We start from the raw sequence: 13,468 nt of genomic DNA on the forward strand, positions 1-13,468 counted from the left end.
AATAGAGGGAGGAAGGGAGAGACGGAAGAGAGAGAGAGAGAGAGAGAGAGAGAGAGAGAGAGAGAGAGAGAGAGAGAGAGAGAGAGAGAGAAGAGAGTGACAGGAAGAGAGAAACAGAGAGAGAGAATCTGAGACATAGCCCCCCCCCCCCCCCCCCCCACTGAATGCCAGGCCTTTAACCACTGAGCCTGTGGCTGACACTACGTATTGGAACTATAACAATATCTCCTTTGTTCATCCCAAGGAAATTATGTAAAGTCATAATTTCATGTTTACCTGTGAAAGCTATGTATTGGATATTAGTGTCCTTTGGTTTCACCTTGCACCTGCTAACAAGCAAAGAGAGGGAATCCAGCAGAAAAGATTTAGACCTCAGGGTGGTGCGGACTGAGCACACTCTTATGATTTCAGCCTGCTGTGTTTACTACATAGGAAAAGCATTATTAGGGAAGAGAGGATTGAGAGCTAAAGATAGTAAGTGACTAATAGATGCTGGCTGTGACTTGCTCCTGTCCTTTAAGGAACCACAAAAGATATTAGTTTATTTAGAAGGTGCTGCTTTCATGAAGCCTTAAAATAAAGCTAATAGCATTGGCTACTCTAAGCTGGCTTCATGTTTAAAATAGCAGTGTTTTGTTGAATGATATCTGAAACTCTCTAGCTTTAGACTCTGGTTCAAATTTCATTATGTTCAAGATGCATTACCCGAACCGTTTAAATCACAGTGTTCTTACTTGATAAAGGGGTAATTAGGCCAACATTGTTATAGTTTGAGGACTAAACACAATGATGTATAGAAAGGCCCTCACACAAAACGTCATGCATTTAATCCTGAGAGAATGAACTCATTAAAAAATACCTTTAGGAATTAAATGAAAAACAAATGACCTGGAGAGTAAGCAAATTTAAAATACAGTACCATCTTGGGGTCACTTGCTTTCAACAGTATTTTTCAAAGACCACATTGTATGTTCTTAATCCCTGACTGTGACAGTTTCTCTAATTACGTGTCTACACATTTGCACACACATTCAGCCCATCATTATATTCAAGATACACCCGCTGGACTGTAGCTAAGTCCTTAATGAGTTACTAATGAACATCTTAAGCTTAGATCAGCATTCAGAACCATCCTAAAGAGTGTTGAAAAGCCATTCCAATTACAAAGCTGTGGCTTTTAATTAGACCATAGGCCCAATAAAATTTCCTGTTTTCACTCTTCCTACTTTGAGGATATCGCATAGCAAGTGACAGCTGTCCCCTCATTTTGATATCATTAGCCATATATGAAGTTAAAAGGACTGAATTCAATCAGCTAAATTTGAGAAATCGTTGCATTGATCAAATAAAATGACAAAACAACATGCAGACATTACAATAGTACTCTTCATCGTTTCATTCTTTTTTCTTGGACTTAGATGGCTTTAAAACAGATTGATTTTGTTGTTGCATCAGAGAATAACAGATGACAGGAGGTAAAAAGATCCAGATACAATTAGCTCATGTAGGTGAAAAAAATAAAAATAAAAAACAAAAAAACCCTCCTCAAACTTATAAAAAGAACACACAGTCTGCTTTCACACATTCCCAATTCTCTACAAGCTGTTAGAGGCACTGCAGAAATAGTAGTTATAAATATTACCTGAATTAGATCAAGAGTACTCTTTACTGGCGCTCTCCATAAAAGTCAACAGTGGTGCTATTTAGCAGTGATCCTTTTTGCTCCATTTTGCTCCTTTTCCCTCGATACTTTTAATAGTGGGTGAGACCATGCAAAACTTAGGGGCATAAAGAAGGAGAACAATAGGGAAAATATGAAGCAACAGGCCGGTATGCAGCCCTCCCTCCAGGAACACTGCACAATAGCTTGAAAGAGGCCTTTCAGGTTAGTCACAATAGCTGGTAGTTGGAACTACTGTGATAGCCCTGTTGTGTAGGCTGCCGATGGGTGTCAGCAAGCTTAGGTTGAGCCTCTGCAAGAGATAAAATTATATAGAGGTATATTCAATTTTTTATATATTGTATACTTATATATAATTTCAAATATATATATATATATATATATATATTTGAAAGTAGGTATCCAATAATAGACATAGTATGAATGTACCACCAACATGACATCATCAATCATTGTGACATTTTAGCTTGTTAGCGTATCTTCTGTGTTGTTAGGCAGCTTTTAGGCACTCATTTTGTGTTTGTGTTGACCATGGGGATGAGAAGCAGGTGGGGAAAATCTCTTGCTACCCTAAGGGGGAGGAAAAGGAGAATAAAGAGATTTGTACTTTTCTCAACTGTTTTCAAAGATGCCAGTTTTGATTAACTTAGCAAAGACAGAAGTCACTAACAAGACTGAGCTCCGTGAAGATATGCATCGTTTTTGCTTATTTTGCCCACACATCAAGGCTAAATGGCAGTGTGATTGAAGAGGAGTGCCCTATTACCACAGCTGTACAGAATTTTAAAGAAATGGTTGCCATAAAGCATTCTGAACACACAGCTTCCATAACATTGAGAATTAATATTCCTGAAGAGGGTAGCAGGTGAAAGAAGTCAGTATTCTAGAGAAAAAAAAATTCAAAGCTTGAGTTTTGTTACCAGGAATTACAATCTGTTTGTGTTTTGTTTGCAAAGAGCAGGTGTTTTTAGTTGGAAAAGATACATTTACAGTTAGATGCCATTCCTTTAGTGAGTAAGATACTTAATAAGCATTTTGTTTAATTTGAATGAAAATAAGTCTGTCTTTTGGGAAAAAGCCAATTTATAAAAAAAAAAAATTAACAGAAATTGCCTATTTACTCATTCACAAGTATTTGAGATCTGTATTATAGCATTACAATTTAGACAGTCAATACAATAAGTCAGAGCTCTCACCTACTTACATACCTTATTGCATTAACAAAATTAAACTGGAAAGCCAATTATAAAATAATCTCTAGAAGTTGTCTTCCAGCTCTGCAGAATAATTTTGCTGTTAGCTTCATTCACAGAGGACCATGTGACTCTATCACTCTCTTCCTGTCTTATACAGTCTTGGCAACTTTTTTTCACTCAGTCTTCAGGCAAAACTTCATTTTACTTCATTTTACTGGCAAAAGCTAGATTGTTGAGAAGTGTCAGGAAATGAGTCTGGAAGGAAAATAGTTCTCCACACAGGGCATATCTATACTGTGTGGAACGATTCCATCTAGTGAAAGGATCTAATATGTGAGATGGACTTACACTCAGGGTTACCATAAAAGTTGCTTCATCATACAATGGGGGACAAATCACCACTACTGAACTATTTTCTCTAAGAATGTACAATTAAAATACATTTTCCATGTCACAAGTTCTATATTGTAATTTCTGCTTATGGCATCCTTAGGTAGCTGGTTGAGTTGGAGCTTTTGTGACGACATTTAGATATTCCTATGAGGCCTATAGAGAAACTCTACAGCAATTACATACACCTTAGGGAGAAAGTAAGGAAAAGTAAATCTTTCATGTGGGCAGCAGCATGGTGCTGGGGGAACAAGTACCTTTCAGGTTTACATGAGAAAGCAGAAATGATCAATAGCCATTGTTTACACAAAAAGAAATGAAGTAAAAGTCCACTCCACCTGGTGGGAGAGGGGAAATTCAGGAACAAGTAAGCATTGCTATTCCATCTATTTCAATATATTTTTAAATATATAGTTAGTCATTTCAACTTAGCCAAATAGTTCTACTCGTAATAGTTTAGTGAATATTCTTAAGAAGTTACTAAATGCAAAAAAAAAAAAAAAAAAAAAAAAAAAAAAAAAAAAAAAAAAAAAAAAAACTGTTGGCAATTTTAAGGTGAAAAAATGGGCCAAACAGCATTCTACAGATGCAATGATATAGTCAGATAGTCAAGTGAAGGGAGATTTGAGTCAGGACCACACAAATGCTTTCTTACAGGCTTCCTTGATGGGTACTTTTATAGCATGTTGATACTTCATTTGGTAGACGAGTTAAACTACAATCAAAGTGATGAAAACAGAGTGCTGAGAATGTGATAGCATATGATGTCAACAGTAGAAATTATAATCAGAGATCTTTTCATTTAGTGTGGGGGGGAGGAGGGGATTGAATCTTGAAGATCAAATTTTAAAAGAGGCTTTGAATGAAATTTTAGAAGAAAACAGAAGAAAAATATGATGACTTCCAATGTTGCTTTCAGATATGTAATGAATAATCTGGAAGATTTGCAGGAAGACCAAAATTTGAGTCCAGTATGAATTCAAGGAAGCTTGAAGAGTAGGGGAGATTTCCTATAAGCCGATAGGGAAGGGAAGAGTTAGACAGGTATGAGAAAGAGTTCACACATGATACTTCCAAGAGATAGTAAGGAGAGCCAAAGAGTGTACAGGTTGCTAATAAAATGTATTAGCATCCATTTTAAATTCTGTATGACCATACTTAATTTACTAGTAAAATGACTCATAAAATATAACCCAAAACCAAGAAACAAATGACTTGCATAAAGTATCCTTAGTTTGAGAAAGCTAATTCACTTTGAACCCTGGTAGTCTCTTATGTGTTAGTGCCATCAAACTCTTCTAGAAGTATATCCATTGCTTTACATTATTTTATTCAGGTTCCAAGCTCATTTTTATGATCGATATTTCTTTAGAAGAAGCAACTACCATAAGCCACTAAACTGAGGAGAAAAAAAGCAGAAGTAGCCAAACTTCTTTGGAAACAATGGATATATATTTACAATTTTTATTGATTCTTTTGTTTTTGAAATCATAATATAATTATATTATTTCTCCCTCTCCTTTCCTTCCAACACACTCTCCCAGATATCCCTCCTTGCTCTCTCTGAAACTCATGGCAGCCTTCTTTTTATTAATTGTTGTTTCATGCATATATGCGTATGTATATACACATTTAGTCCTACATATGTAAATCCAAACTGCTCAGTCTGCATAATGTTATTTGTATGTATTTTGCAAGTCAGTGTTGATTTTTGAAAGTATATTTCAATGAGTACTCATATTTTGTTTCCAACTCCCTTTGTCCATGCTGTCTCCCTCCTTTCATTCCCTCTTTTCTTTCCGTTCTTATTGTTATTTTGGAAAAGATTCTTGTCATGTAGTCTGCTCTTTCCATGAACTCACAATCTTCCTGATTCCTCCTCTGAATTGCTAATATTGCAGAATTATATACCATGCCAACTCTTGTGATTATTTCAACTGTATATTCTGTATATAATATAAAAATGATGGCACTGCTATCAAAAACATTTTATTTCTTTAATGCTTACTTTATTTCCTTTCCTTTCTTCTGATTTCTTGTCTACATACAAACAACACCATGAAATTTTCATATGGCAGAGTACTTTGATTGAGAGAGTAAACATAGACGTGGCATAAATAATTTAATAAATCCAGTGTAGTACAGACTAATAATTTTAATATTTCCACTATCCACTATCTGGCGATTATTTACTAGGAAAGCAGAATCAAAGTTCTTAAATGATGAAAGCCTCTGCCTAAGAAGTACTGAGTGACAGAGATCTAGCAAGAAAAAGTTGCTTATAATGAATATTAAATATCATTCATGACTGCAGCAATTCACATTTGAAAGCAGCAGATGCACCATTTTGTACCAATGACTCCTTTATCAGAGGTATCTGATGTTTTAATAATTAAAATGAAATTCCTGTTTCTGTGAAGGTTACAAAGAAAGGTTGGTGCACTTACTTTATAAGAATGTCAGAAACTATAGTCTCAAATTCATGTAGGAGGGGGAATTCTAAAAGAGAAGGTTGTTGAGGACCAAACCTGTTAACGTCACATGGTGCAGTGTTTTTCATCAGGACTTTGAAAAAGTACCTGTTCTTTTAAGAATTTAGACAAGACAAAGGACACCAAGAATGTGAAGCATGTCTTCAAGTATCCAAAGTCACCTCGTTTCTAAGGAGGACTGAGTGGTTTTTTCAGCCATGTATAGAATTTATACAAGTGGGTGGAGAGTGCAAGTATAGAGATCACCTTACTTCACAGGAAGAATCTCTCTTCTTCAAATACAGTTGTGCCCCAAGGACATCAGAAGCTTCTAATTACAGCTTCTTCCCCATGAATTCTGGTGGAGTTTTTGCAAGGGTTATTAATAGCATGTGAGTTAAGGAGTCTTTTTATATGTAAGTTTCTAGGGGTTTACTAGACTTTTAAACTGTGGTTGTTATTTTGATGATTAAATATTACGATAGTTCTGAGGATCACAAATTGGATATATGGTTATACATCCTTGGAAGTTCTGCAATGCCTTAATCCTAGTATGTGCAATATTTTTTAAGATAAAAATTAAAAATTTGGGGCTTTGCTGCCACTCTTCGGTGACTCTGAAATGTGGTGAATTTAAGTGAGTGTGAACTATATTGCATGACACAACCCAGGTTTCATTTCCTCCAACTTTAGAGGCATATAAATTTAACTTCCTGTTTCTTTTTTTTTTTTATTCTTTTGACTTTGTCCATAAAATCAGGTTCTTTCCCTCAAGCAAATGTGAGGAAATCTGATTGTTTCCTGCTTAGCTCTGGGACATGTTCTTTTAAGTTCATGTGGAGAGAAACGTTCAGGTAGATCCTGACACACTGGTGTTTGTCACCTCATGTCTATTGCATATGCATTTTGATCAGTTGTCCATTTTCTTCTTGCTGTAGAATTGGCTTTTTTTTTTTCAAATAATTGATTGCTACTTCAGAGAAAATCCTTGTTTATTTTTTTGTTTTTGTTTGTATATTTCCCAGTCACGTCATTCTCTTTTCTCTCAATGATTTGTCCTAGATAGAAACTTAAAAAATGACTGTGACATACAGAGCCTTCTGACTGTTGCTTACTCTCTGGTATTCAAAACTATTGAGCTGGCTGTGCTAACTCCTGAACAGTTCAAAAGCTTTTCCACACAAGAGACCTCTGCCATAGCCCCAAGTTCTTTTTGCTTCCAATTTGTATGACTTTTGTCATAGTTTGATGTGATTTCTTTTTTTTTTAAGTTCAGATCTTAACCAAAAAAAAAATCTTAGTTTGAGTATTACCCCCATGAGTGTCTTCCTTAAGGATTCAAATACACCCTCTATAGCTCACCACATACATGTTTTCTGAGGACTGGCCATATATCTATATCACATTCTTTTCTTCTTTATGTGTTACGTCTCAGTGGCCCTAGCAAGGTGAGTGGTTCATTTGCACTCCCTTGTAATCTACTTTGTCCATGACACTCTTCTGTACCTTAAAGAGAAGCTGACACTTGATGAGAACTCCATACTTACATGTGAAATGAATGAAATCAAACAAGCTCACATCCCATCATTCCAAATGAGCCAGGATGTTAACTTGGCACGGAATAAAATCTTTCACCATCACTATAACAGAAGCTTTTCGTATAGCATATTATATAACACACTTCACAAGTGTCTTGACACAGAATGGCTGTAAAGATGGTCAGAGACATGTATTTGCAAATAATTCCATAAAATATACACAGTTAGTTTTATTATCACTGGGAGTATAGAGGAGAGGGACTTGAGAAATTTGAAACATGCTTTTTGACACATTCCATTTATATAGCTGATCAGAATGGTGTTTGAACTGTATTTATGTATATATATATATATATGTGTATATTTATATATACAATGCTATATTATGTTGTTTAATTGTAAATCATTATTTCATATCAGTTTTATAGGCATTAAATTTAGAGCTTTCTATCAGGTGGAATTTCTGATTTTTTAATCATTACTTTTTTTCTGTAAAGGTTTTATTTCATGTGATGGAGTGATACGATTTTAGTTTTTATTTACAAATAACACAATGATTACCACAAAGTGCTTTTTCTTCATTGATTAATTTTTTCTTCACTGCTTAATGTCAGCCATATAGAATAACAATATGTCTTTAAACATTCAGCTGTAATAGTTAAAATTGTATGTATCAAGAATGATGTATGTATTGAGAATGGTGTTTTCCTTTGTAAATCTGTTGCTTTCTGTTGAGAAGTAGATTTCATTATCTTTCTTATTGAATAAACTCTTATTGAGTAAACTATAGTTAGAGTAGAGAATTGTATATCTCGCTTATCACACCATAAAGAAGTCATGTACTTAGGTAGCTCTATTTTTTCATAGCATATAATATATGATTGTTGTGTCAATTTTTTTAAATTATCATATGTGTATAATTTTATTTTATCATTATTGTCTTGGTCTTCCATATTTATTCATTTATGTAATATGCAACATTTGTCAGTAAAAATCACTGTGTATATAAGTGGCAAAAATATATGTATATCTTTTCACAATAATGTCCATCATAGCTCTTAATAAGTATCTTTCAAAAATGTTAGCAAAATGACCAGAAAACATATAAATAAATACAAAACAATCATTTAACTCTGCACCAGAACAAAACAAAATAAAAAGAATAAATAACAAGATCCCTTTATATTGTCAAGCTTTTTTATGTAAAAACTGAGTTTGGTAGCCAATACTTCATACTGGATAAATTAGTGCCAATACTTTGTATCCTAAAGCTATGAGATTATTAAATACATAGTGCCCATAGTTTGTTTCTTAAAACTATGAGACTATTAAATATAGAGAACTATTACATTTTATAGGTAACTAGCTTATTCAGTTTCTGTAATTATGTCTAATTTTCTGATCATATTAGGAATGGGGATAAGAAGTTTTTCCTAATAAGGATAGTGTTTATAATCTAGAGGCTAGAAAATTCTTTGCTCAGTCCCAGGATTGTTTGAGTAGGACTTGGGGTGGCTGGTCCTAAGCCATATAGAATAACAATATGTCTGCAATACAGGGCTGCCTTGGGGATGGCCTCTACTGGGCTCCTCTGAGGCCTGAGTAAGCAGGGGTCTGTCTGATGGTGCGCCCTGCGGTCCCCGCAGGTGGCAAGCACAATGAGAGACATCCAGCCCTTGCTGCTCCACTGCGACATGCTGAGCGCAGCCCAGGAGGCGCTCTACCTCCCAGACATCTTCTTCAGCAGCCAGCTGCAGAGCGCGCCACTGCTCATCGAGGACAAGGCTCACGTGGAGCTGCCAGAGGAGTTCGTGGACCCGGTGCCCCAGGAGCACAGATTGCAGCCCAAGGTGCGGCCAGCGGGGGAATGGGGCTGGGGTGGCAGGGCAGGAGCTGATGGGAGACTCAGTCCCAAGCAGCTCTCCTCATGTTGCATTCCACATTTTCTGGTGGCCTATGTTTCTGCGTTAACAGAGCATGCCCAGTCACATCCTTATTTTGAAATATTTTATTTAGAATTTATAGTTGTGATGGAAACCAGGGATTGTGACAAACACTTGCCATCCCAACACTTTGGAGGTGGAAATGGAAGGATCAGTGTTCAAGACAAGACTAAGCTATGTAGTAAATTTTCAGACCAGCCTGGACTACCTGAGACCCTATCTAAAAAGACAAAGAAAAGCCAAAACAAACAAAGAAAAAATAATATGATTGAGTTAGAAATACTATTTTGCATTATTGAAGGACACTTGAAGTGACCTTTTTAGTAAAGCATTTAACTAACTGTTAAATTCCTAATACTATGAAGGATAAGCTTTAACATTTCTGATCATCTGGTTTGGGAAAGAAGTCTCATCAATAGAAACTAACAAGGTTTTGAAAAGATTATGATTAAAGCATCTTGGTAAGGAATTATGCATAGTCATTTAAAGCATAAAACCTCATGAAAAACTAGTAATCTCATGAAAATGTTGGAATGTACTGTGATCTTGCTTCCCAGCTGGTAACTCTAATGTGCAACTCTATTGAGTCCAGCTATTGAAACACCACTGAAGAACACTATAGAATATTTCAACAAAATTCAGTACTATTTCCCCCAATACTATATACTATCAATTTTCTTTTTCTTTCCTCACAAAACTCCATCGGGTAGTCTTATCCCTGTAATTTCCCTGGGGGAACATAACATTCACAACTTTGTATGCTTCAACATGGGAAATATTTGGCTGAAAACCATGAATTTCAAGTTACCCTGCCCACTCTGTAATTTTTTGGAGGGGTAAAATGTAAGAAATGCAGGGGGGAGGTGAACATCACTGTATTGGTTGTGCTTATTGTTTTAAGTCCCATTGTGGCAAAATAAAATAGAAGGCTTTATTTCAATACTAGGCTTGAAAGAGGTGCATCATGAATCCATTTCAGGTTTAAGAGACTCGGAGACTTAAAGCCAGTTTTTCAGTTCTGTTGAGCACATGAGAAGAGGGAAGGGTATAGGGAACATGGTGCTCACCGTGCCTTTGTGGCCTTAGTCATCCTGTTCCATCAATGCTCTTCAATCTGTTCATTCAAATGATCATTTCTTCTTTGATGAAGATGATGATGATGAGTGGGGGCTATGGTGACGGTGGTGTCCACAGCAAGAGACCATGGAGATGTGTCTCTCGTGTGTTGCAAAGATTCAAGGGTAGTGTAGAGTACCCATTTTTCCTGTTTTGCTATGTCTCTTTCAGATATGACATGCTCCAAAGAAGGCACATTTTCATATATTCACACAATGTGTTTCAGTGGTCATAGAAATTCCGAGGTGATTTTGACTTGAATTGTATTGTAGTATAATGTTTCAAATAAATATCTTTTAAGTTACTCCAGTGAAGCAGTATTCATGGGAATTTATAGAAAACATGAAGGAGAAATCCAGAAATGGTGTTTAATTTATATTATTAAAACTTAGAAATGTTTAAAACAATACATACACACACACACACACACACACACACACACACACACACACACAGATACACACTGTTGTTTGCAATTTTGTCTTCTGATGAAAATTCAGAATATAGGATATTTTCCTAACTCTTAGAAGTTATTGATATTTAGATAGATTCCAATTTTTTTTTGTCTCATAACACTCTTCTGTATCACTAGCTTTTAAATCCTGCCACATATATGTCATAATGCAAGGTAGTGGTGAGTTTTAAATCACATATTTCTATAATAGTTAAAAAAAAAGCGTAATTATATTGGATTTTATTTTAAACAGAGATGAAAGTGGAAGTGCTCGGTTGTCTGGAAGCTCACAAACGGAGGGTAAAGGCTGTGTGATGCAAAGGAACTGAAAGAACCATAAAAATCTGTTATCACTGTGATACGCTTAAAAAGTTGCTGTCCCGTGAAAGTAATTTTTCAGCGAGACAGCGAGACTGAAGGTCATTTGAGATTGTTTCCCACAGAAAGAGTAAAGAGGAATAAGTAAATATTACAGGAGAATAATCCTTCCCCGTAGTGAAGAGAGGGCACACAGCTAGAGTGCTTAGATTGGTATTAAAAATGTAATTGAAGTAAGAGAATCATATTGTCTTGAAGTCTTTAAGTTGAAAAGACACAGCAGAATTCAAACAAGACAATGTCAGGGAATTCAAGTTCTTTCATGACCGCCTTATGTTTCTCAAAGGAAAAGAAACAGCTGTAAACATGTAGTTAGTCCTCAGAACACAGATTAAATAGTGAAGGACAGTATTAATGTGATCAACCTGTGGCTTAAAAGTAAACTTCATCTTGCCTTAAAACTATCCTAAGTTTTATTCTATAAATAATCAAAGAATAAGTAAAGACCCAACAAACCCAGCCATGGCAAGAGAACAAAGTCCTTTTCATCCTTTTCAAGTGGCGTTTTGACATGTCTATCCTCGAATTTATTTAACTTTTTAGAGATAATAGAAGTTAAGAGCTAATGAATGTTTGGATTCACAGAAACCAGAGATTCACTGCATAATAAGAAAATCTCTCTCTCTCTCACACACACACACACACACACACACACACACACAATCCCGGTTCTCTGAAGCGCTTTCAGTCACGGGAAAGCTTTAAGTCAATCCCAGCCCAAATCCAAATATCTAAATATTCCCTAGAGGATAGAGGAAGGCCAACAGGTTTTAAAATACTTTTATCAGTTCCTTGGTAATTTCAGATAATATACTCTGATAACGTTCACCCCCTCTACAACTCCCCTAACCCCTCCCATGTCTGCCCCCACTGTCCTTCCCCAATTCACAGTTAGCTCAGCATAGAGGTAAAGGAAGACACTACTATAAACACAAGGATTTAAGTTCAGTGTAGTTGGAGCATCCAGTGCAAATGATAGTTTCCTAACACCATTCTAGAAATAATCTAGAGAAAAATGAGCTAGGATCTGATCAGAAAAAGCATGATATTATATTGCAAGGAATTTGGCATTTTTCCGATGGCAGTGAGGGAAAAAAAAAAGTCGATATTAGAATGAATCAGGGAATGGCACATTAAGAAAAAGACAAAGGACAACAAGACAAAACAACAAAAAAACACTAGAGACTTCAAGACAAGATGGAGAGTTATATTGACTCACAGGAAATAGGAGTTAGCTGTGTTGGTGGCTCTGATTCCAGGAGGGAATGTCTGAGGAGAGAATGTTCATAGTAATGGGGAAGGGGATGAGCTCAGTGCAGAGCATCCAGGAAGCCCTAAGAGTTATCTCGGCATCCCTGGTACCCCAAACCTTGACAATCAGGCCCAATCAGTGAGATTTAAAGATTCATTGTGTATAGAAGTCAGAGAAAATACAAGGAAGAAGACCACTATGGTTGAACCCTTTAAGTAGGAATAGTTCTCCATTTTACTGAAATAAAGGAGTCAAGGATAGACGGTAACGTTAATAAGGCATGATGGAGTTGCTGGCCAAACAAAGTCAGTCTCATTAAAAAAGAGAAGAAAGGCAGGATTATTCTTTAATAGCACTGTCCCAGCCAGGAATGATAAGATAGCCTGAAACACAAGAACATCTGCTGGGATTTCACTCAGCCCTTCCTGTACTCCCCTGTAACACCTGGCAGGGATACAAGGGAGCCAAGATTAGGTTGAAATTTTGAGCTATTCTGCCTTCTCTTCAGTATATTTAGTCCCCCCCCCCTCGTGTGTGTGTGTGTGTGTGTGTGTGTGTGTGTGTGTGTGTGTGTGTGTACAGAGTTCAAAGTCAAAATCTGGAGAGAACAGGAGACGCTTCTACTCCTATTTGCTCTCATTTAGCATGTAACATAGCACTCACTTCAGTAGAGTAATAACCAAAAGTAATCTCCACATGTCTTTTGAGAATTCCTCAGAAATGAACCTTGATTAATCTCTTGCCTAATTAAAACTGATTATTAAAATAGCTTATCCCTTGACTACAGTGTAAATTGGTGCTTTATCTTAAAGAAATGGTTAATGTTCTTGTTGGTTAAGAGTTTTGAAAAGAAAACCTCTGCTCACAAAGGCAATGCCTTCAGAGCTGTTAGTCCATGACTATGCTTGCAAAGCTCACATAATTTTGCATGTGAGATGCTAAGATAATTGAAGCTCTCATGGTAAGGACAGAAGTTCATTTGCTGGGTTGCATGTAACACCATGATTTGGGAATCAAGCCAGTTCCTTTGTATATCACAAAGTCACTAA

At 36.2% G+C, this 13,468-nt stretch overlaps 1 protein-coding gene across 36 annotated transcripts in view; it reads left to right on the forward strand.

Annotated features, from left to right (window-relative positions):
• The window catches only part of Adgrl3 (adhesion G protein-coupled receptor L3), a 754,357-nt gene that overhangs the window by 290,492 nt on the left and 450,397 nt on the right, over nucleotides 1-13,468 (forward strand). For 35 of the 36 annotated variants that reach the window (XM_052735282.1, XM_052735248.1, XM_052735252.1 and 32 more), the window contains one exon: nucleotides 8,923-9,126. The exons of the other annotated variant lie outside the window; for it this stretch is intronic. In XM_052735282.1, coding sequence (XP_052591242.1) covers nucleotides 8,923-9,126 — 204 coding nt within the window. The remainder of the gene's footprint in view (nucleotides 1-8,922; nucleotides 9,127-13,468) is intronic. 36 annotated transcript variants of the gene reach the window in all.

Source organism: Peromyscus californicus, unplaced genomic scaffold (assembly GCF_007827085.1).
Source record: "Peromyscus californicus insignis strain IS unplaced genomic scaffold, ASM782708v3 Scaffold_13__1_contigs__length_99412109, whole genome shotgun sequence".
In the NCBI taxonomy this organism is placed as follows: domain Eukaryota; kingdom Metazoa; phylum Chordata; class Mammalia; order Rodentia; family Cricetidae; genus Peromyscus; species Peromyscus californicus.